Consider the following 23,076-nt stretch of genomic DNA (forward strand, 5'->3'; position numbering starts at 1 on the left):
ACGAGGAAGTCCGTGTGTGTGTGTGTGTGTGTGTGTAGGCTGGCCGCCTGTGTGTCCGCCTCCCTCTCTTCACTTCCTGAATCCCGCTCCTCTCTCACACAGCGTCCCGGGAGTCGGACGCGCTGCGCTGTGCGACACCTGGAAACACCTGGAGACACCTGGAGACACCTGCAGAATGTGGACTGAAGGTGAGACGAACACTTGACTGACTTTATTTCTTTCCGCTGTTTCAACTGCGCGGCCGCCGCAGAGAAACCGGCGGAGCGTCAAGTCTGACTGAAACGACAGAGAGCTTCAGTTTACTGAATTCACCCTGTGAGACATCAAATCATCTGAGACAGACAGAAAAAGGACAAGTTGTGAAGTTTTACTGTCTCCTCGCGACAGAAGAGGAGGAGGAAACGAGCTGAAGTAGGTCAAAGTGTCTCACTGACACCCCGTGATTCTGTCCTAACGCACTTCATCAATCTTCTCGTCCTTCGTTTGATAAATGTGTGTTTTTATCACGACAATCACGCTGAAATGAAGTTAATTTACCTGTGAACAGGTGCACGGTGCGCCCGGGCATGTTTTTGCTTCCTTCTGCTGCGTTCACGTTCTGTCGGAAACACGGACGACGCGTTAAAATGCCGATAAAGTGTTTTGCAGAGGTTGAAGAAGTGTAGAAGTACTGTGCTGCTCGCAAACTGTGTTTGTGTTGTAACGTTTAGTACAAGTATGTAAGTGTATCAACAAAGTTGCTTGAAGAATGAAAAGTAAGTTATCATAATTTCATAATAATATACTTCACGTCTCTGGATTATAATTATTGATTGATTAATGTGTTCATCGTGTTAATGTTGCAGCTGGTGAAGCTGAAGCTAATTTCAGCTACTTTACATACAGCAAGAGAAGTTTCAACCATAATAATACATACATAATACTGATGTTTATTTTCTATTAAACTAACTGCACACGTCAAATAAATGTAGTGGAGTAATTAAATAAGTATTTTCACAGGGATTACTTTTTATGAGATGAACATCTGTGAACGCATCATAGTTAACAATGAATAAAGGCAATACGAGCAACTCAGATGTAATGGTTTTTGACAGCTGGTGATCAAAGCTCAAAACGACCAACAGATGAAAAACAGCATCTTGGTTCACTCTGCTGCATTTTTAGCAACATCCATGAATGTGTCTGGTCTATGTTAAATAAACCAGCACACACATTTCACAAAGAAACGTGTCGGGCACAGAGTAGGTTTGTTTGCCTAACCTTTAATCTGATATTTCCTGATCTGAGTAATTTAAAATCATATCGAGCAGCTCGACAGTTTGTTCACATGAAAAAGTAAAAATAAAAGCCTGTTTATATTCCTCAAACTGCATGAAAAAAGATTGTTTTGGTGTCGATACTTTTATTACATTGAGACAAAAATCTGTAAAACATTTTCATTTCATGTTATATTTATTCTTTGTTCTGTGATGAAGCAGTTGTAAATAGTATTAGTACACAGTATACAGTAGTACATGTATTTGAAACCTGTAACCTCATTGAATCATACATCTGTCAGTTTGTACTGCATAAGACCAGTGGTGTATTTACTGAAGAACTGTGATCAAGTACAAGTTAGAGGTACTTGCACTTTACTTGAGTATTTACTTTTTTTTACTCTATACTTCTACTCCATCATATCTAATTAGGCTTCATATTGTGCTTTTTTACTCCACTACATCTGTCTGACAGCTTTAGTTACCAGATTACTTTTCAGATTATAGTTTTCCACACCCTTCCTGTCCAGTGAAAAGCTCGTATCTCCAGATGTTTGTGATAAACTGAAGGATGAAGTTTTCCTTCACGCCTTGAGAAAATTCTCGTCCTTCTTCAGCTACATAAACTGTTTAAAAAGCATCGCTGTAGATTAAACCAGCCAACAGTATTTAAAGTAGTTCAAATGAGCTCAACCTGAAACATCTGCAGCAGTAAAATGCAGCATTAATGCAGCAGGAATATTAATCCACAAACATCAGATATGATAGAAAAACACTGACAGCAACATTTTACTGCTACAGCATCACTGTACTGTGTAGATTTAGCTGCTAATACTTACATACTGTTACTTCAGTAAGGTTTCGAATGCTGGGTGTTTACTTGAGTAAAGGAGCTGAGTACCTCTTCCACCTCTCTATGAGAGTCTGTATGTCGTTTACTTCCTTTGCGAGTCTTTGTAAACAGTGTTTCATCTTTATCTCGAATCCTTTCAGTCATTTCCTTCTCAAACCTGTTCCAGCATTCCAGCTCATAATCAATAAGCAAAAACTAATGACTTACTCCTCGCCTAGTAATCAGTCCGTAACTAGTTTTAGCTGAGAGAGAAAATAAATATTACTCTGTAAGATGCAGAAAATCAACACACACAAATAGAGAAAAATAACACATTGAGCCAACATCACATGTCAACATCACCACCAAACCCTCCAACCCCTCAGAGACCTGCTGGATCGCAGCACAGGAAGAGGGCGCTGTTTTTCATGAGGACTACTAGCAGTTTGTATTGACTTGGCCAAAATGTAGCATGTAGCATTCAAAATCTGCAATATGCCAAAAATACCTGGATGTCATTCTGGAACATCAACTTCTGCTTTCTAAAACCAGAAACGGGCAAAGCCTGACCCAGCAAGTAGCAGACAGCAAAATAAACCAGTTTAACAGAGTTTCATACTGTATGTTCAAAAACATTCGCTCTGGTTAGCTTTGGGTTTGTTCTCCACCAACTCCTGAAGCCAATGAGAGCCGCGTGAGTCAACCAAAGCAATAAAGTGTTGAGCCAGACGACCGAAATTCTGCTGAAAGACACTAAAATGTGGCTAAAATTAAAACCTGCGCGTCTCTCCTCAGCTCAGCTCCGGCCTGCCTCATTCTGACGACATCCACCAATGGGCTGAGGCCGTGGGCGGGGCCAGGATGAGTGCCGAGCTGCTATTGGAGGAGACGCTCATCAAGCGTTCGCAGCAGAAGAAGAGGACGTCGCCGCTGAACTACAAGGAGAGACTGTTTGTCCTCACAAAGAGCCGGCTGACGTACTACGACGGGAGAGCCGAGGTCGTCTATCTCAGTTCTTTTTATTTACCTTCCAGTTCAGGGTTAGTCTGAGTAATTCAGTTCAAATTCAGGTATGCTTTATTGATATGCTAAGCTAACCAGCTGCTGCGTCATATTTACTGCACAGAAAGTGTATCAATCATCTCACTCTATGAAAAAACGCCAAGCTGTTCCTTTCAGTAAAAATAGTGGAAAGTGAAAATTTAAGTTTAAGTTTAAGATGAATCCGAGTTCACATGTTGTGAAAAAACCTGTTTTAGTTTAGTCTGAATTTTCATTTTATTCTCACAGTAAGAGCCCGACAGCCACGAGTCTGTTATCACAGCGATAATCAGGTCACATCCACTGCTGAAGGAAATCTCAGTGTGTTTTAGGTTTCTCGTCAAAAACCACATCTGATCTGATAAACTGCAGCGAATTCTGCTTCGCCCTCAGACGTGTTGTCTCCTCCAACAGAAGAAGTTCAGGAGAGGCTCGATCGAGCTGAGCCGCATCAGGTGTGCCGAGATCGTCAAGAACGGAGGAGGGATCATCCCCTGCCAGAACAAATACCCCTTCCAGGTAGTGTGACGTTCTCCTGCGTGGAGAGCTGCTCAGTGTGCTGCTGTGAATCTGCGTCTTACTTCCCTTTCAGGGGTTGGAACTACTGTTCCCATGATGCACTGGGCAGTGTTCACAGTGTATATCCAAGTATAATGTTGCCTTGGATTCAATTAGTTAGCTGCAGGCTACAGTTTGAGCTATTTTAGCTGCTACTTGTTTACGTTTTGCCGAATTAAATGTATGCTGAGTTAGCTGCTAGCAGCTCCTGTTTGCAGGACGTACAGACAACAGATCACAACAAACCGGAGTGGGAGAATTCATGTGACTTCAGAGATGTAAAACGCCACACAGAGCACGTTTAAGCTGTGAAACGCTGCAGGTATCTTCACTGCACGTCACACACAAACCTCACCTCTAACGTTCATCTGTGTGTTTGTGTCCAGGTGGTGTACGATACCAACACCCTCTACGTATTCGCTCCGAGTCACGACAGCAGAAGCCTCTGGGTCCAGAGCCTCAAAGAGGGTCAGTCTCACTTCTGTTCTCAGTTACTCTCTGGAAGAAAAGAGCGGAGGAGCGTGCACAGATGTAAATGTGAAGCATCACACTCACATTTTCTGATCTGCACTCTTGGAAAGATGCTTTGACACTTTAAACCACACGTCTGAAACTGGTTTTCACACGTGGGTCAGACCTCCCGGCTGCCCCTGCTGTTTCCACTGCTTGTGAACGCTCACATGCACACCTTCTGTCCGTGACATTTCAACTGAGACGTGGCGTTCAGACAGGTGAGAAGGGGTCTGAGGCGAAAGATTCCCCTCGCCGTTCAGCCTCTGCACGTTTAGTTGATTTGTTACGTGCACAGATGCTCTGCAGACAGCAGCTGCTAACGGCTATCTCAACACATTTGTGTTGAAGTGATTTCAGACTCGTTCACTAAATTTCTTCTTAAATATTAAGCCGGTTCGTTTTAAAATGGCGGGGGGGGGTGGTGGATGAAAAAGGTTATTTCCGAATATAAATTCCCAGTCACAACTGACCTCGTTTCTGTCTGCAGAGATCAAAGACAACCCTGCGGTCCTGACCAAGTTTCACCCTCAGTTCTGGCAGGAAGGCTCGTGGCTCTGCTGTCGCCAGGCGGAAAAACAGGCTCCCGGCTGCTCGGAGTACAACCTCTTTGGAGACAGTAAGAAACACGACCCGAAGCGCATTACTGATCACTTTACAGGAGGTCAGAACAGTAAACAATCAATACCACAGTGTAATAATACTGTAAAAATACTTCCAAACTTTACCTGACTGACGTTTTTTACAGTAACATTTAATCCAACATCAACTCTATAGCTCTATAGAGCTTTTTAGCCTCTTTTAGCTCATAGTTTTGGTTCTTAGGCGTCACACACAGAGTATGGATCAGTCCCTTTTCGTAGTAATCTGGGTGCTGTTACACCGTCTAAATTATATAGATATATATAACAGTGCTGAAGCCTCACTAGTTTACATGTTTTTGGACAGTTAAAGCTCCACTACCTCAGGCATAGAGTGTAGTACATATAGTATTTATAGTAAGTAACCAGCTAGTCAGATAAATGTGATTAAGTCTGAAAACAGAAAAGTGACAGTGAACGTGAAGTCATAGTGTACAGAAGTAGTGAAGGAAAAGCAGAAATGGAAAAACTCAAGTAAAGCATATCAGAGTTGTATGTACATGAAGTAAGGGGCAGTACTTGGAGTATTTGGGTAAATGTACTTTATCAGCTGTAATATAAAGTTCCTTGCTTTGAGGAAAATGTATCAGAACATGCAGAGACAGCAGAGTCTGTAAAATACTGATGTTAAAATATTACGTGTTGGTCCTTTAACATGGACATTTTTTGCAGCGTAGAACCTGAAACACTTGATCCACCAAGCGCAGCAGAAAAACAGGAAGTCACGCTGCTAATGTTAAATTCAAGCCGTTAACTGATTCATTCACACTGACCTGCGACTGCTGCAACACTACGATAAGCTTCACTTCTTGGTCACCAACATTACACAATATTGCCAGCAGCCAGCAGAGAGAGGTCAAAGGTCAAAGGTCAGAGGTCACAGCGACCAAACAGCAGAAAAGAAGATGAAAAAGAAAGTGTTCAAACTTTCTGTTCCTCTTTTCTAGTTTCCAGAAAACCTTTACCTCCGATTCCTGGAGAGGAACGTAAAAACGATCGGGTAACACACACACACACACACACACACACACACACACACACGTATGATTAACATATCGACCAGCCACAAGTATTTCCTCCTCCTGCTCTTCGTCCAGCAGCGGCGGCCTCCTCCTCCACTTCCTCCGGTCACTGATGATGATGATGACGATGGAGAGGACGACGACGATGATGATGAGGAGGAGGAGGAGATGGTGGTGGCGCTGTACGACTTCCCGGGGGCGGAGCCACACGACCTGAGTCTGGTCAAGGGAGGCGAGTACGTCATCCTGGAGAAGTGCGACGTGAACTGGTACAAGGCGCGCAATGAGTACGGGTCAGTGTCACTTCTTCATGTGCTTTTATTTAGAGTCTGATCGACAAAACGTCGTGTCTTCAGTCCAGAGGAGACGGTCTTCAGGTCTGCCGCTCGCTGGGTCCATCACATGTCTCGGCAGCACTGATTGGACAGTTGTTGAGTCTCAGTGATCTACTTATCGGACGGTTCGCTGTGAAATCAGCCTCAGCTGTATAATGAGTGCTAGCATGCTAGCTACTTAAAGTTGGATGGTGAACCTGCTGAACATCTGCATGTTAGCATTGTCGCTGTGAGCGTGTTAGCATTACATTAAAAACTCTTTTTTATTGATTAATGAGCAGTTAAAGGCGCTCTGTGGAGTTTTCGTGTAAGTACAAAGGTCTGATGGACGAGTCGATCTCAGACTTTTTGTCAGAAACGTGCTTTGGTTTGTAAGCATTCTTCCTCACTGCCTTTGCTGCACAGCTTCGTGCATTACTGCCACCTGGAGGTCAGTAACTTGTCCACGCTCATAAAAACCACAGTGCCTCCACGGGGTGCCTTTACAGGCTCCGGACTGGCGGACTGGACTTGGTTGAGCGTTCAGTGTCGCTGGTTGTTGCAGCTACTCTCAGTTTAATTATTGTTTATATTCGTGACTTGTGTATTTGTCTCTTTTACAGCGAGGAAGGCTACATCCCAAGTAACTACGTCACGGAGAAGAAATCCGGAAACCTGGTGCAGTTTGTGTGAGTTTGTTAATCATTTCACAGTAAATCAACAGCAGTCAACTGTCCGACAGTCTGTGGACTGAGGTGCACTTCATATTCTCTGCAGCACAAATGCACCATATTTATCTGGAAGCTCTTCATGTATTTTGCTCACAGATGATGGGAGCTCTGTGTTCAGTTTGGATTCAGTCTAAAGAGCCTAAGAACGTTTCATTAAACGTTAAGATATCGCTGTTACAGACGTGTTTTTTTGTTCTAGCTGGTACAGTAAACAAGTCAACAGGAACAAGGCGGAGGAGCTGCTGAGGAAGGAGGTGAGTCTTTGTCTGGAAACATCTCTTTACTTTCTGTTTAGTCCGTCTTTCACTCCCTCGACTCGTCATTGAACAAACTCTTCCTGTTATTTTTTTCTTGTCCTCTTAAAATTATCCAAAACGAAGCTGCTGCTTTAAATACAGAAAAGCCTCAGGTCAACTCTGACAGATGTAAAATGCATCCAGAATACTTTAATTAAAATCACAGAAAGCCTAAATGAACACAGGACATAAAACTCTGTGTGTCTCTGTGTCGCCCCCTGCAGGACAAAGAAGGAGCCTTCATCGTCAGAGACTCCAGCACTGCAGGAACCTACACGGTGTCTCTGTATGCCAAGTCTGCTGCAGGGTAAAGACGCCACGTTGCGATGAGCTAAAACAAGCAGTTTTTACACTTTCAGGTTTAGTATGTTTGTTTTACAGGCAGACGTTTATTGCTAACAAAATATATTAATAGGTTCTTGAAACCACAAACAGGAAATATGCAATGTTGCATTATTTTTGTGTATTATTGCAGCTGTATGTGCAGAATGATATGAGAAATGTTCATACCATGAACTTAACGGTAATGGAAGCCAGTGAGTTCTATACGAAAGTAAAGTACATTTAGTTTGTAAAACTAAAGCTGGTCCTTTAAGACGGTCTGCACGTCCTCATGAACTGAAGTCAAGTTTTAGTCATAAAAGCCTTTTTGAGTTTGAATTTTGTGTTTGTAGGGACGGAGGTGCAGCTATAAAACATTACCACATCAAGCGGACACAAGGCTCGCCTCAACAGTTTTACCTGGCTGAGAAACACCTGTTTAGCTCCATCCCCGACCTGATCGAGTACCACAAACACAACGCAGCAGGTAGACGACACATCCCGGTACCTGCTGCATCTGTTCAGACCTGTGTGCATCTCAAACTAGCCTGGTAGCTATCGAGATGTTAGCAAAATTCTGCAGCCACGCTAGCAGCTCTGTGAGGCACAGCCGTTCGTTGAGCTAAATGCTAACATCGGCATGCTCGTCATGACAATGCTAACATATTAGCAGGTATAATGTTTAACATGTCCACCATCTTCATTTAGATTGCTAGCATGCTAACATTTGCTAAATTGTCCTAAACACAAACCCCAGCTGAGTGTGATGGGAATGTCATTAGTTTTGCGAAATAACCTGAAATTTTGAACAGATGATGGCGCTACATGAAAAGTTAGTGAAATTCATGAACGTCTGAACCAAAGTGGTGCACCACGCCACTGCTTAAAAAACAAGCCTTATGATTTCGTCATGGTAGCCGCTGCTTCTGGATGCTTCCTGCTATGATAAATGTTCAGCGCTATGATGAAAGAAAGAGACACTTCAGCTTCCTCCAGTCGTGGTGACATTTTGTTTGATGTTGTAAAATAAACAAGCAGCTAGTGCAGAGGATGAGTAACCACTGAGCCGTTACGGTATGCTTCACATTGTTACGGTGGATACATGAAGCTCTCTCCTTCCCGTCATCTGTCTGTCAGGTCTGGTTGCCAGGTTGAGGTATCCTGTAGGGAAGCAGGACAAGTCCGCTCCGTCCACCGCCGGCTTCAGCTACGGTGAGACCCACCTACACCTGCACGCCGGCGACAGCCGCGGACAAAACCGTCATGTTTCCTCACGAACGAGATCTCTCAGGAACGCTTTGAGGGAATTTCTTCAAATCTGGCTCAAACGTTCACTTTGACTCGAGGATGAACTGATTAGAGTTTGGCGGTCAAAGGTCAAAGGTCGCTGTGACCTGACAAAACACATTTTTGGCAATAACTCAAGAATTCAGATGCTAATTATGACCCAAATGTCTCAGAGGATAAAATGATGAAGTGAAGACATGTTATGTGTAAAAGGTCAAAGGACATCATCATGTTGTGCAGAAAGTCTTTTCTGTCTGTTATTCAGCAGCATCACTCAGGAGCAGGCAGATTGTGACCATACTTCACGTTTGGTCAGATCCTGAATTGGTGACTTCAATCTTGAAACTGAGCTGAAGGTTTAGATCTTCTGAGCTGCACCTTAAACACGTGTGTGAAACCTCCATGTTTTACAGACTGTAGCTTCTTTGAGGCAGAGTCCATATCTTGTTGCAACATGTGATGAAGCTCTGTCAGTCCTCTGTCGTCCTCTGGAAAAATAGTCTCGAATTGAAGACAGCATGTTTCTCAGTGGACGTTATTCACTGGAGTCACACATGTCAATATAGTGAAAACGTCCATTTAACCAACAAATACACTGAATAGCTTCAATTAAACTCCTTCAGAGTCTTCATATATTAGATGAGTCTGAAGAGACATGGAGGTAAACTGTAACTTGACTGGCAGGTGGAGCAAAAGTCTGCTCCTCCATGAACACACCTCTCTGTTTACTGCCCCTCCAGAGAAGTGGGAGATCAACCCCAGTGAGCTGACCTTCATGAAGGAGCTGGGCAGCGGTCAGTTCGGTCAGGTGAGGCTCGGCAAGTGGAGGGCTCAGCACAAAGTGGCCATCAAGGCCATCAGAGAGGGAGCCATGTATGAGGAGGACTTCATCGAGGAGGCCAAGGTCATGATGTAAGCAGGGGGAGGGGCTTATGAAGAAAAAAATGAGAAATTCCATATCCATGTTTGACCTCTGCTGCACTCTACTGGAGAAGAGTGGAACTGCGGTGGCCTGTAATTAAATGATGAAGTCATGTTTCGAATGTAAAGCAGTAAATTAAGGTGACGAGTGGAGCAGGTAAGTCAGCACAGTACTGACGCTCCAAAAGTTAAACTGCAGTTTTTATTTCTGACTGAGAAGTACTGAATAGGAGAATACTTGTCAGTGCAGCCCCGTCTGTAATCTGTTTTCTCTCATCCAGGAAACTGTCCCACCCTAAGCTGGTGCAGCTGTATGGGGTTTGCAGCCAGCAGAAGCCCATTTACATCGTCACAGAGTTCATGGAGCACGGCTGCCTGCTGAACTTCCTCAGGCAGCGGCGGGGCAGCTTCAGCCTGGGGTCTTTGCTGAGTATCTGCCAGGACGTCGGCGAGGGCATGGAGCACCTGGAGGCCAACGGCTTCATCCACAGAGATCTGGTAACGGCAGCCAACTCTCAGTCTTCAGTGGGTCTTCTTTTTTTCATCCTGACTGGATTCTGTTGCTGTTTTTCCACCACAGGAGCTTCAACCTGAATTTAAAACAGGTTGACTTTTTTTTCTTGTGTTTGGTTCCAGCTGCTGTTTGCCATTAACATCCCATCCGAGAAAAAAAACATCAATGATGGCTGAAGGTTTTTCTTGTGATTTTTCACTGCTTAAACTGACTGAAAATCTTCCATTTGTCTGCTTCCCTTCCTGTTTCTCTCTCTTCCCTCCTTCCATCTCCTCTGCAGGCTGCCAGAAACTGTCTGGTCAACGACTCTCTGGTGGTCAAGGTGTCGGACTTCGGCATGGCCAGGTAAGAATTTAATCACATTCACACTGCTTGTTTCTCCGCCCTCTTCTCTCTGGAGCCAGCAGGTAGAAAGGTTGCACTTTGTCACGCTAAAATGTCGATTTGTAGATACGTGTTAGACGACCAGTACACCAGCTCATCGGGTGCGAAGTTTCCCGTGAAGTGGTCGCCTCCTGAAGTCTTTAACTTCTGCAGATACAGCAGCAAGTCCGACGTGTGGTCCTACGGTAGGCTCACTTCAACATCGACACGTCAGCGTCAGTTCAGGAAAATCCTGTACAAAGATCACATCTCTCTCAGCCTCCACACTGCAGGAAGAGGGCGCTGTTCCTGTAGTTTTAACTTTGCATCTTCTTTTAAGCTATTTTACTATTTATTAACTACAAACTGACCAGAGCTCCTCCTGTTTGTGTGTATCCAGGTGTGTTGATGTGGGAGGTTTTCACTGAGGGCCGGATGCCGTTTGAACAGAGTCAGAACCATGAGGTTGTTACCTTGGTAACCAAGGGTCACCGCCTCTACAGGCCCAAAATGGCCACACCCACCATCTATGACATCATGCATCTCTGTTGGCACGAGGTGAGAAGTGTGAGAAACCTCTCAGCGTTTCTGGTTTTATTGTAAAATACTGTACAAAGTGCTGTTAACATCCTCAGCTTTCTCTGTCAGCAGCTCTTTTACTGACAACACTGATATTTTTATTTTCTAAACCGACTTTCTTTCATTCATCCCTTCACATTGTCCAGTTTTGACTGGAGATGGCTATTGTTAGCTTAGCTGTAGCTCAGCTAGCTGACTCTGTGCTTTAGGGGTAGCTTGTTTCTATGGTGAAAAACAGCTCTGATGCTAACATATTAGTACAATGATACAGGTTAATAAGTTAAAGGTCCAGTGTGGAGGATTTCAGGGGATCAATTAGCAGAAGTGGAATATCATACTCACAGTTTTGTTTTCTTTAATGTTTAATAAGCTAAGAAGAAGAATCGTTGTTTTCATCACCTCAGAATGAGCTCTGTATATGAACAGAGGCAACATGTTGCACCGCCATCTTTCTACAGTAGCCCAGAGTGGACAAACCAAGCACTGACTCCTTCACAAGTTTCACAGCCACTGAAGGTTCTACTATCCGCTTGGAAAGGGAGGGTGAGGCTAGAGATATTCAGTTGGTTGCAATTTACAAGCTCACCACTAGGTGCCACTGAATCCTCCACACTGGACCTTTCAGTTATTAACATTATTTGCAGTTGCCACAAATGATCGAAGCAGATGATTCTCACGTTGTTGGTCTGAAAACTGATGAATCGTTTCACCCAAATATGTAATTAAATACCTCAGCTGCACTTCTGAACGTCACATTCAGGGACAGCTTGAAACATTTGCCTCTAAATTCGGTCATTCTCCGTTTCAGAGGCCAGAGGAGCGTCCGTCGTTCTCTCAGCTCTGCCTGATGATCTCCAACGCTCTGGAGGGTGACACCCCTCCCCCAAACTGATCAACTGACCAATGAGCTGCTACCACCCTTCACGCCATCTGTGGCGGCCATGTTGGCCCCTAACTCTTGCTCCACGGCAAGAGAACGGACAACATGGAGAACACGGCGCAACGACACATGTCTGGAGCTGACCAATCAGATAGACAGGAGAGACCAATCACACCAACTGCAGTCCACTCATCCACCAATCACATTGCTTTGTCACATCAGGCAACCAGAACAGCTTACAACCCGAAACAGCCGGACTGACGGCTGTGAAAACTGACGCTGCCTTCACAACTTGCTGCTCATGCTGGATCTGTTTTAGGACGACTGTTTGTTTTTGTCGTAGGAATCGGACACCAGCTGACAGCGACGCAGACAACACACAAAAGGCTCTTGTGGTGAACACGCCAGTTTGCCTACCTGTCTGTGGGTTTGCCTCGGTGGTTCCTCTCAGACATGGACATGAAATCCTTCAGTCAGAGACCTGTCGGTGTTAAAGAACAACACACAATCATCAACATACAATATAAAGCTTGAGTTTTCTTCCAGTGGACCTGCAGACTCTGTGTGAACTGTTCCTGTAACGTTCAAGTACTCTCAGCAGGTCACGGCGTCTGTTTCTGTTTGTTTCAGTCCGTCGTCTGACAGATGTCGCTGCAGTGCAAATCTGTTTTCATGTCGTTTTCATCACAGCCTGCACATTGATATGAAAAGCACTGTATGAGTACATATGAGTTCCTGTCAACAAAGAATCGCTCCAGCCCTGATCTGGTCTTCACAGCTTAACTACGTAATGTTTTATTAAAGAAAAAAAACTTAGATCTCATTCAGTTTTTAAAAAATTGGTCCTTAATTTCAGACAAAACCAGGCTCCTCATTTCTAGTCACTAAAAATTTGGCTGTTTGAAAAGGCAACTAGCTCATTAAGCTAGCTGCGTTGGTTAAAACCAACGTCGCCAACTGACTTTTCTTATGTTTCCGGCGGACTTGTTTTAAAATGAGGGGTCTTCACTACGCACCTGATGGCTACATACAGCACATGGAAATGTGCTAAAGACTGAGGCTAAAGCTAACACGTCCAAAAGTCAGCATCCCCACCAGCTGATTCATGTAAATAAACAGTGTTTTTCTGGTATTGTACTGTACAGTTAGTTAGTACAAGTTTTACAGTAAAAGAATTTGTTAATCATACAAGTATAACTCTGTTTGGCTGTTAAAAATACCTCTTCGTGTTTTAACGTTCCACAATAAGAGACTTTGAGGTTGAGGACTAGCCGATTAGCGAATGTGATGCTATCTTGGTTAAGACTGGCTGGGGTTTCTAGAGCATCATTTTTCTCAATTCAGTGAGGGCAGAACAGAGGGGCTAACGTTAGCTTAGCTTCTGATAGAATCTGGAACTGGCTTCAACATAGTGGTTTGTCAAGTATCGCTCTCACTGCAGCCCCCAGCACAACACATCAACACAGAGAAGCTCAAAAGCTGACAGCTGCTGGTGTTGCACATGTTAAAGTTTAAAGGCCTGGATCTCCCCAACAGCTGCTGGAGTCACTGAAGCCCCGAAATCTCCAGTCCGATCAATTTCACCAGTCAACTCTTCTGCTTTGGTTCAAACTTAAAACATAATAATAAAAAAGACCTAGAAATAATACTACAAATAGAAGAAAATTGAAAGGAGGCTAGTCTCAAGGAAATGAATGTAAGTTGATGTCCTCTAAAGTGATGGAAGCCCGACTGTGTGTGTGTGTGTGTGTGTGTGTGTGTGTGTGTGTGTGTGTGTGTGTGGGTAGTGTCAGATGTAGAGGCGTGTTTGTGTGTGTGCAGCCATGCATAAACAGCTCGGCTAATGTTGAAGGAGCGGCGAGACGTCATGGATCAGAAGTGAAAACACACACACACAGCAGTCAGAAGTCAGCAGGATGCAGCAGCTGTACTTTTACCACCAGGTAGCGGATTACTGTTTGTAGGACTTTGCCAGGAAAACGTGTACAAGTATCACAGCAGTAGCAGTCGTTGGTATAGTGGTGTGGGTGGGCTTCATAATAAGGGTCCTAATAATATGTTTTATTAACAGTAACAGCAGACGCTTGTTTGCAGGAGGACTCAGTGATTCTACATGACTAGCTGAGGTAAGACAAAATCCTTTCATTCATATTAAGCTTCTGTGGTAATTTGACTCCTTCATTTGAAAGTTAACAGTCGAGAGATCACAGAAAGAGAGAGATGAGATAACGTTTATTTAATTTACTTTAATAGAGTGAGGGAAGAACTCATATGGACAAACTGGGTTTCAGAGCAACAAACAGCATACATATAGATAAAATAATGAGGAAAAACATCAAGATTTATTTCTTGAGTGAAAGGATGTTTTATTTGATTACAAGTCACTGTAAGTAGAGTTCAAACTTTCCCTCTAATTTCCTCTCAAAGTGACCCATGGAAGCAGCCTGATGGTCTCAGATGTCAGACTTTCCAGGCTGGAAACTGACAAGGAAAAATTAAAACAATGTGGAGAAGATGCTAATTCATTTTGTGGTTGTGAGTTCAAAGAGGAGATTTATACAATTCTCATATCTGTCAGTCGTATATGAATTTACAGCGCACAACCTGTTAGCTTAGCTTAGCATAGCATAAAGACTGGAAACAGGGGGAAACAGCTTACCTGGCTCAGTAACTCAGCCAGGCTGGCTCAGTGGCTCAGTCAGTAAAACTGCAAGTATCATTCTATCAGTGTAAAACTCACAATTTGACCAATTTCCTGTTTAGGGGGGATTCATATTGATTCTTGATTTTGTCTTGAAACAAACAAGATGCAACATATTAGTGAACTTTAGAGATGTTAGTTGGTGGATTTTGATGATATTTGATTAATATTTGAGTCAGGCTGTTTGCTCCAATTTCTGGTCTATTTCTGAGCTAAGATAAGGTAAGATGCTATTGGCTGTAGATTCATATTTAGCGCACAGATACAAGAACATTGTCAATCTTCTCATCTTACAATCAGCTAGAACATGAATTAGCATATTTGTTGAAATATTACTTCTATGGAAATAACTTAGTTAATGTTCAGATGACCCGCCTGCGGGCCACAAGAGCACATTTGCACTCATATTAAACACAGCTAGAAAGCTAAGATTCTTGTGAATCCATTAATGTAAACCATTTCAGAATACAATCACAACAGGAGGATCACACAATAAACACCAACAGCAGACAAACAACTGTTTTTAAAATTGACGTAAAATTGAGGCAACTCACCAATGACGTCTCTCAGTGATCCACAGATCAATGACACTCCGACAAAAATAGTCTGGAAACATCCACAAAGGTCCAGATGATCCACTACAAAAAAAATATTTAGTCTAAAACATGTAAATAATCCAAAGAAAGATGTTTTCTCCTTTCAAATTAGCAGGCAATGTGCTCGTTTTCTGTGTTTTCTCCATGATAACCTCCTCAAATGTCTACAAACGGGCGCCATCTTGTCTCCAGTTATTCAGTTCAAATTAAACCTCACTTGACCAATAATGAGCTGCCATGTGAAGCATAACAACCAGAGAAGCCAACAACAGTCTGAGTTGAACAGAAGGGCCTCCTTCTCTTCTGCTGCGTGAATATGGAGCCAATCACAGCCAAGTTTGCAGATGACAGACGCTTTGAATTGCCAATGAAAATCTGAACTCGCTGATCGGACACTTCAGTGGCTCCAGCATCTCAAATCAAGGATTTCAGTGCTAATAGGAATATTACACACAATTTGAAATGGCAAATACAGTAAATGGCCTAATTTTAAAGATATATAACCAAAATATAGGTATAGATACTTTAAATATGAATATAGATGGCCAATATTTAGATTACAAGAAAATAAATATACATATTTATGTGAATAAATATAATAAATTGCCCTTTTTGAGTGAGCCCAGATATATCATTTGAGATAACACATGAAAATATGCAGTTTCTGTGGTATTATTGTCAGTTTTTATTGAACTTGGACGAGGATAAGGCTTCATGCTGTGGTCCCACTGTGTTTTCCAGCTAATAAGTCCCAGATATGGATGCAAAATATTCAGGCGGTAAAACACACTTCTACTTCAGTGTGTTTAAACTTCTATTGCTTAATGCGATAATAATTACTACTTCTACTATAAAATACACTTATAATAATACTCAAAGAAACAGGTGTCTTTAATGAACTGAATGGTATCTGAAACATGACAAGGAGACACAACTAGACTCTTTCTTCAGTAAGAGATTAATTATTCAGCTAACATGCTATGCTAATATTCACATTAACTGATATCTGAAGTCTCGCTTCTTTTCTTCTTTACTCTTAACAATTCTTCCTTCCTCCCCTCCCTCCTCCCTGCAGTAAGATGATCTGTTCCGTTCACAGTAATGGTCAAAGGTCAGGAGGAATTTCTAATAGCAGGAAGTGTGTATGTAACTTATGAATCTTTAATAACACCAGCAAATTGTTCTGGATGGTGGATTTATCTCTCTGTGTGTGTGGATAAATGACAAAGAAGTTATTGAAGAAATTGATTTATTATTGATAAGATTTGGAAAGCCAATAATGACATCTGATTGCATTATTGATTAGACTGCTGAAGTTCCACAACACTATTATGAGATTACGTAGGTCTGACACACACACACACACACATACACACACTTTTCCATTCCTTCCGCCTTTGTCACTTTTCTTATGTCTCTGTGTACAGATGCTAATAAAGTATTGACAAACCTTTAAATGTCCTCTCCTGCTACTTCCTGTTCTCCAGATGTCGTGGCGTTCATCTTTCCGCTGCTCAAAGTTTCGCCATGTTTTTGGGAAGCCGTCCACCAAGCAGCACAGCTACGACGGGGTGCCAATCACACGCAGCGTCCATGACAACCACTACTGCTCAGCCAATCCCTGCTTCATCGCTGTAGTGACTGAGTGTGCCGGGGGCGGGTCCTTCTTAGTCCTGCCCATCCATCATGTGTGTAGCACACAAATAATAAATCAGAAATATGGAAAATAAATATTATATATACTTTATGTTCTCACTACTCGACTGTACTGCAGTTACTAATGGAGCTGAATTTAAGTTGGCGCGAATCATCATTTCTGTGATTTCTTGCTGTCTCAGACAGGCAGGGTGGACCCGCAGCACCCGAGGGTCTGCGGTCACAGTGGGAGGGTCCTGGACGTCAAGTGGAACCCGTTTGATGATCACTGCATCGCCTCGTGCTCAGAGGACTGCACTGTAAGTCCGTCCAGTTCACGGTTAGGTTAGTGTACAGTACACACAATCCAGCATGTGTGCGTGTTCACAGGTGAAGATCTGGGACATCCCTGTCTGTGGCGTCCAACAGAACCTCACCAAGGCCCGGAAGACTCTGACTGGTCACTCCAGGAGGGTGGGACTTATTGAGTGGCATCCGACAGCTGAGAACCTGCTTCTTAGCGCCGCCTACGACTACAAGGTCAGGCACCTCATTGGTTAGTGGCAAATCTGTTTCAGCTACGGTCCATTTATTTTGTCTGGTTTCAGGGATGTGGACTTCAAGCTGTTTTGGGCTGAGAATCAGTTCCAGTCAGCAGCAGCTGCCTGGTTCACTACGTACTCCAAAACATACATGTAACCTCTAGACAACATTCTTTTTGGCTAACTGAGCTTCCATTGGGTTCACTTAGCATCTTGCTAACAAGTAGAATCTCAGATATTGCTATTACTGAGACAATGATATCCTGCAGGTGAAAAAGTGCACATAACTTCATCTGACTGAACCATCTGAGCGTATTTAGGCGTTGCTAAAGTTACCCAAAGAAACAGCCCTGACTTTGTCCCTTCTTTTTCCCCAGGTCTTCCTCTGGGATGTGTCCCAGGTAGGTGCTGTGCTCAGGTATCCGGTCCGGGTGGTTCTGATGCCAGTCTACCACTGCTACCCGTCTGACACGCTGCTGCTGTCTGTCAGCTTCAACAGCGATGGCAGCAGGCTGGCAGTCACATCCAAAGACAGACGGGTTCGAGTCCTGGACCCACGGACAGGGAAGATTCTACAGGTGTGTTTTTCAAGTGCTGGTTGCGTCTCCTTGTGTGTCTAAGCTTTGTAATCATGTTCCTGGTTTCTCTGCAGGTGTCCAGCAGTAAGTCCCACAGGGCCAGTAAGGTTTTATATATTGGAGGGTTGAAGATGCTTCTGTCCACTGGCAGTTCACCCTGGAACCACAGACAGATCGTCCTCTGGGACCCTGTAAGACACACACACACACCTCTACATATTTCTGTTTCACCTCAACCTCCAGACATTTCAGCCCCTCCTTAAATCCAACAAATCTGTTTCAGCCTTCACACCAGTGTTTTTTTAAGCAGGTATTGAAGGAATCTAAAATACTGTGTCTCTTTCTCACGGCATCGGCGTATTTGTGTGCAGGACGACTTGTCTGAGCCTCTCTACGAAGAAGATCTGGACGGATCTGCAGGAGTTCTGTTTCCGTTCTACGACCCTGACACACACATGCTCTACTTGGCTGGAAAGGTCATCCAGCACACACATATTCCACATCTACCCAGAAGTCTTTGCTCTTTGGGTTCAGTTCACCATATAAAGCTTGTTTGAGGACAGTCACTCTCTTAGTGTTTCAGTTTGTTGCTGATGCAACAAATGTTTGTCTTCTCTGGAAAACTGAACCAGGCTTAAGTTCCCTTAATACACTGATGCTGCCTGCCTCAGACAAACTTGGCAGTTAATACCTTGATACAGAGAATCAAGATTCAGGAGTTCATGGGTCACCTAAGTGTTGTGATGTATTTGTGTACTTCAGGGTGACGGGAACATCCGGTACTACGAGCTGAGCACTGAGAAACCTTATATCAGCTTCCTGACGGAGTACAGGTCCCTGCTGCCACAGAAAGGACTCGGTGAGATCCACAGCTGTGTTTGTACTCGTCAAACCTCAGACTGTTCATGAAGATAGAGTTTGGCAGCACAAGTTGTTCACAGCTTCCAGAAACACAAAATAAACAACAAAGTTAGCTTTACCGTTGCTAGATACAAGGTCATAAATCATCATTGGTCACCAAATCTGGAAGTTCAGCTTGCCAGGTGTTCCCATACTGCTAGCTGTAGCAATACTTACTAAAACTTTGCTAGCTGCACAAACACTTATTCAGATAACTGAAACTAGCTGTAATTTCACCAAAAGGACTAACTTTTGCTTCCAGTATCTGTGCTAATTTTTGAAACCACGCTATGCCAGCTGTACAAATACTGAGTTTACATAAAGACAGACTTAGTTAACTGTTCCAATATTGGGAACAAACTATAACTAGCCCTTCATTTAATTTAGAAAGACTAACTTTGTTAGATGTACCAATACTTAGTTTAGAAAGAACCATGTTTAGCTAACTGTTCTAAATGGTATTTTAAAACAGACTAACTTTAGCTAGCTGTCATACTTAATAAGAAAAAGGATCAAGAGTTCTCCATTTTTAGGCGTTAAAAAGTCTCCCAAAGCTTCCAAATGCTGCACCACCAACTCCAACTGTCCTTTGACCTCTGACCTCACTTCAGGGGTGATGCCAAAGCGCGGCCTGGACGTGAGCGCCTGTGAGGTTTTCCGATTTTACCGTCTGATTGCCATCAAAGACCTGGTGGAACCGCTGTCAATGATCGTACCACGAAAAGAGGTCAGGATTCACCTCGTAGGTCCTATCATGTTGCATCTACTTATGATCCAGAGAGGAAGAAAGCAAAGGACAGAAAGTGTGCAGTTCAGTGTCTTCATGTGTCCTCCAGTCAGGTATGTTCCAGGAGGATCTGTACCCAATGACAGCTGGAAACCAGGCAGCCATGACGGCTCAGGAATGGCTGTTGGGAATCGACAGAGGTGATGCATTAGTGCCTTTGAGCCAAAATGGTTGACAGATACAAGATAGATACGCGCCTTTAGCTTCTCTTAAGTGATCCACCATAACCACCTGTCTTACACATCTCCATCAGGCCCTGTGCTGATGTCCCTGAAGCCTGGGACTCGAGTAGCCAACCCTTACCCGGAAACCCCTGCTGAGAAGGGGTTAGTGAGGCAGCTGAGCTCCCTGAGGTTCCAGATGGGTCCGGCTGTTGGTGCTGTGACCGGGATGGACCTAGACTTAATGGAAGAGGTAGAATGCTGTATATTTGGTTCTCATAGACTGAACCATGCCAAAATATACAGTTACAGTGAGATACTTATTGAGGTTGCCGGAAGGAAACATCTTAGATGGTCTTAATCCCAAGGTCCTTGACCTATGATCAGCGTTCTGTTATCACTGCACAAGTAGCAAAGTGTAGCTGTAACAATCCAATCCAAGCAGAGACAGTTTGTGAATAATGTACTTTAGGTAACACAGAAGGCGGCTCTGGTTTTATTTTTATTTTCTTTATGTAAAATCCAGCTGTGCACCTCTTATTCATGTTACTATACTGTATTTAACCAGAAATATATACCTGATCACAATATTACTGTAAAGCAGGGAAGCACCTAAAACAAACCTAGAGACCACTGATCTCATACTGAGTGTTCAGCCAATGCACAACAGAAGTGTTACAGTGAAATACAGAATCACTGAAGTTCAGTGAACAAGTTAAAACAAACTAGAGCTCAAAAATATTCTTCAGGTCTTTACAGTAAACCGAACGTGGCCTGAAGTTCTGCGCAGCTCGGTTTTGCTGCTGCTGTATAAACCAGCTGATCTTCTCTCTTGAGGCCTTCCTTGAGGAGCAGCTGGCCTACCAGGACGCCAAATACCCCAGAGAGGTGAGCGATCTGTCGGGGTGGCAACCCGATGAGACCCAGATCCCGCTGTGGACGTACTGCTGCACCCCACACTGCTGTGAACCTGCAGAGAGACCGCCGCCTACAACCGAGAGCGAGGTGAGGCGCCAATTCATCAGATATTTTGTACCGCTGCTATCTGTGCCACGGCTCCCACGAAAAAGACATTTTGTTATCTCAGTGGGACTAAAGAAAGGTTTTATAATATTAATAATAATGATATTAATATGTGCAGTTTCTCCTCTTCCAGCCAATAAATTATTTTTTTCTTTCAGCTCCTACAAGCATTTTACAGACAGCAAGATGAGATTAGAGGCCTGAGAGAACAACTGAATCACAAAGAAGTTAGTATTCAATCAAACACACACACACACATATATATATATATATATATATCAATTAGTCAACACACTTCTAAAGATGAAATATTTACTGCAGTTATAAGTTAGCTGAACATTTGTCTCCTCTAAATGTGGCGAGCCTTTTGGACCAATCAGACCAGACATCATTCTCTTTTACGTCAGTTTATTGGCAGTTGGTTGAATATCTCCTCAGAAACACAACATGCTGCCATCTACAGGCTTGTTGTGTCAGTAACGGCGTCGTAAGGCCCTGTGATCAAACAGTAATGTTGTTTCTGATTGTAATTAGAGAGTTAACGAGTTCTGTAGACTTTGTGTTTTGGGGGATTCCAGTCACGCTGACGGTTTGTGTCGTGCAGGTGAGGATCACTCAGCTGGAGCTGGAGATCAAAAACACCAGAAACAACATGAGGGCGACCTTCTGATTCAACCAATCAGCTCTCAGCCTGCTGTTTCAACACTGAACCAATCAAACAACTCAGCAGTTCCAACCAATAAAGGGAACAGCGCTGACACCTTCCCGTGGTTGTGGAGTTTGTGTTCAGGACGAGTCATTAGCTCTGGCACATGCTAGGCCACCAATTAACAGCTGAATGGTGTCACTATGACAACCACTGCTGACTGGAGCAGTGAACTTAATCCTGCAACTGATTTCTTTGGCCACTTGGGGGCAGCAGAATCAACATATCACCACTTTTTAAGATGACTTGGTGAACCTGAAACATTTAGCTGCTAAATGCTTAGCGAGCTAAAATAACACCATGAGCAGTGAGAGCGAACAAAAACAGGAAAGTTGCATTCGGAGCTGAACCTCACTGAAACACACCAGAGACACCTTTCACATGGTAATTTCAGACACTGATGATACATATTGAACTACCATTATAAAAATACTGATTGCAGCCGCTTAACTCTTCATTATACCAGTTATTCATGACTGTCAATGTAAGTTGCCAGTATCCTCCAACAAAGAGGTGTTTTCAGCTTGGTTTGGTGGTTCGTCTGCAGGATTACAGAGAAACTACAGGCCCCATTTTCATGAAGCTTGGTGGAAGGTTGGGCCGAGGAAGGACTCCTTACATTTTAGAGCACATCTGGACATCACAGGACAGAAACACAAGTTTGATGTATTCACGGTTCCCAGAGGATGGGCGGCAATAACTCTGACTCTGATGCAGCCCAAACTGGGCTGTGGACGAGGAAACACACTGGTACAAATGAAAGCCCTGCATTCAAACTTTAGTTAATAGTTAGTGCAGACGTATTAGTCCTTGTGCAAAAGGACCAATCTGAATAATATACAAATACTGGTGATTATTGCTGATTAATCTATAATGGTTCCTCTGCTAACTGTTAGTGGTCGCCACACTGGATCACCTATTTCCATCTCACGAGTAAAAAACTGATTGTGATGTGCAGATCTGAGGCCCTGAGGCCCTTTCTAAGGCAACCCTCCATTCATCCAGGGAAGGAAAGCCCTGGAGTTCAGTGTCTTCAACATGTGGATGAGAAGATGTGGGATTGAACAACCAACCCTATAATTAACAGATGACTCGCTCTACCGCCTGTGCCACATGCCCACCAGACTGATCTAGAATAATACATGATGTTTAATTTGGTTTTTCGGCTTTGAATCGTTAAAAGTAACTAAAGCTGTTTTAAAAAAAATCATAGTGGAGTAAAATGTACAGTGTTTCCCGCTGAAACAGACTGGAGAACACATTTAAAGATGCAGCAGTACCTGAAAAACTCATATGGAGAACCGTATTTGAGTTAATTTACTTCTCTCTCCAGCACCACCTGGTGGTGAAACGCATGTAATGCAACACCATTTCTGAATGA

General features: G+C 43.4%; 2 protein-coding genes across 8 annotated transcripts; both read left to right on the forward strand.

Annotated features, from left to right (window-relative positions):
• The first annotated feature begins 61 nt into the window (after positions 1–61).
• On the forward strand, positions 62–13,272 carry tec (tec protein tyrosine kinase). Of its 5 annotated transcripts, none has more exons than XM_041964527.1 (18): positions 62–188; positions 2,884–3,087; positions 3,523–3,648; positions 4,074–4,155; positions 4,688–4,816; positions 5,786–5,838; positions 5,936–6,153; positions 6,798–6,863; positions 7,105–7,159; positions 7,426–7,508; positions 7,876–8,009; positions 8,660–8,734; positions 9,550–9,721; positions 10,012–10,228; positions 10,525–10,589; positions 10,695–10,813; positions 11,008–11,165; positions 11,995–13,272. In XM_041964527.1, exons 2-18 carry the CDS (start codon positions 2,950–2,952, stop codon positions 12,076–12,078), a joined length of 1,974 nt encoding a protein of 657 aa, XP_041820461.1. In that variant the 5' UTR covers positions 62–188; positions 2,884–2,949; the 3' UTR covers positions 12,079–13,272. The 5 variants fall into 5 exon arrangements, with proteins under 5 accessions (XP_041820461.1, XP_041820463.1, XP_041820464.1 ...); XM_041964529.1 differs by having other exon boundaries at positions 5,939–6,153; positions 11,995–13,271; XM_041964530.1 differs by having other exon boundaries at positions 3,544–3,648; positions 11,995–13,271.
• Positions 13,273–13,885: 613 nt separating this feature from the next.
• On the forward strand, positions 13,886–21,729 carry LOC121626200 (coronin-2B-like). Of its 3 annotated transcripts, none has more exons than XM_041964532.1 (15): positions 13,886–14,009; positions 14,138–14,192; positions 16,851–17,051; positions 17,202–17,318; positions 17,389–17,538; positions 17,918–18,118; positions 18,193–18,309; positions 18,490–18,594; positions 18,881–18,977; positions 19,630–19,745; positions 19,855–19,945; positions 20,059–20,219; positions 20,804–20,971; positions 21,148–21,216; positions 21,594–21,729. In XM_041964532.1, the coding sequence occupies exons 3-15, from the start codon at positions 16,851–16,853 to the stop codon at positions 21,657–21,659; spliced, it is 1,659 nt and encodes a 552-aa protein (XP_041820466.1). In that variant the 5' UTR covers positions 13,886–14,009; positions 14,138–14,192; the 3' UTR covers positions 21,660–21,729. The 3 variants fall into 3 exon arrangements, with proteins under 3 accessions (XP_041820466.1, XP_041820468.1, XP_041820469.1); XM_041964534.1 differs by having other exon boundaries at positions 13,939–14,009; positions 14,161–14,192; XM_041964535.1 differs by lacking the exons at positions 13,886–14,009; positions 14,138–14,192 and having other exon boundaries at positions 16,842–17,051.
• Positions 21,730–23,076: the final 1,347 nt, after the last annotated feature.

This window comes from Chelmon rostratus, chromosome 23 (genome assembly GCF_017976325.1).
Source record: "Chelmon rostratus isolate fCheRos1 chromosome 23, fCheRos1.pri, whole genome shotgun sequence".
Taxonomy (NCBI): Eukaryota; Metazoa; Chordata; class Actinopteri; order Chaetodontiformes; family Chaetodontidae; genus Chelmon; species Chelmon rostratus.

Bases quoted from the DNA above. Each gene is read 5' to 3' on its own strand.
- tec (XM_041964527.1), top strand. From the start codon at position 2,950: ATGAGTGCCGAGCTGCTATTGGAGGAGACGCTCATCAAGCGTTCGCAG. The intron at 3,649-4,073 runs GTAGTGTGACGT...GTTTGTGTCCAG, and splicing joins AGAACAAATACCCCTTCCAG to GTGGTGTACGATACCAACAC. The intron at 4,156-4,687 runs GTCAGTCTCACT...TTCTGTCTGCAG, and splicing joins GGTCCAGAGCCTCAAAGAGG to AGATCAAAGACAACCCTGCG.
- LOC121626200 (XM_041964532.1), top strand. From the start codon at position 16,851: ATGTCGTGGCGTTCATCTTTCCGCTGCTCAAAGTTTCGCCATGTTTTT. The intron at 18,310-18,489 runs GTAAGACACACA...ATTTGTGTGCAG, and splicing joins AGATCGTCCTCTGGGACCCT to GACGACTTGTCTGAGCCTCT. The intron at 19,946-20,058 runs GTGATGCATTAG...CATCTCCATCAG, and splicing joins GCTGTTGGGAATCGACAGAG to GCCCTGTGCTGATGTCCCTG.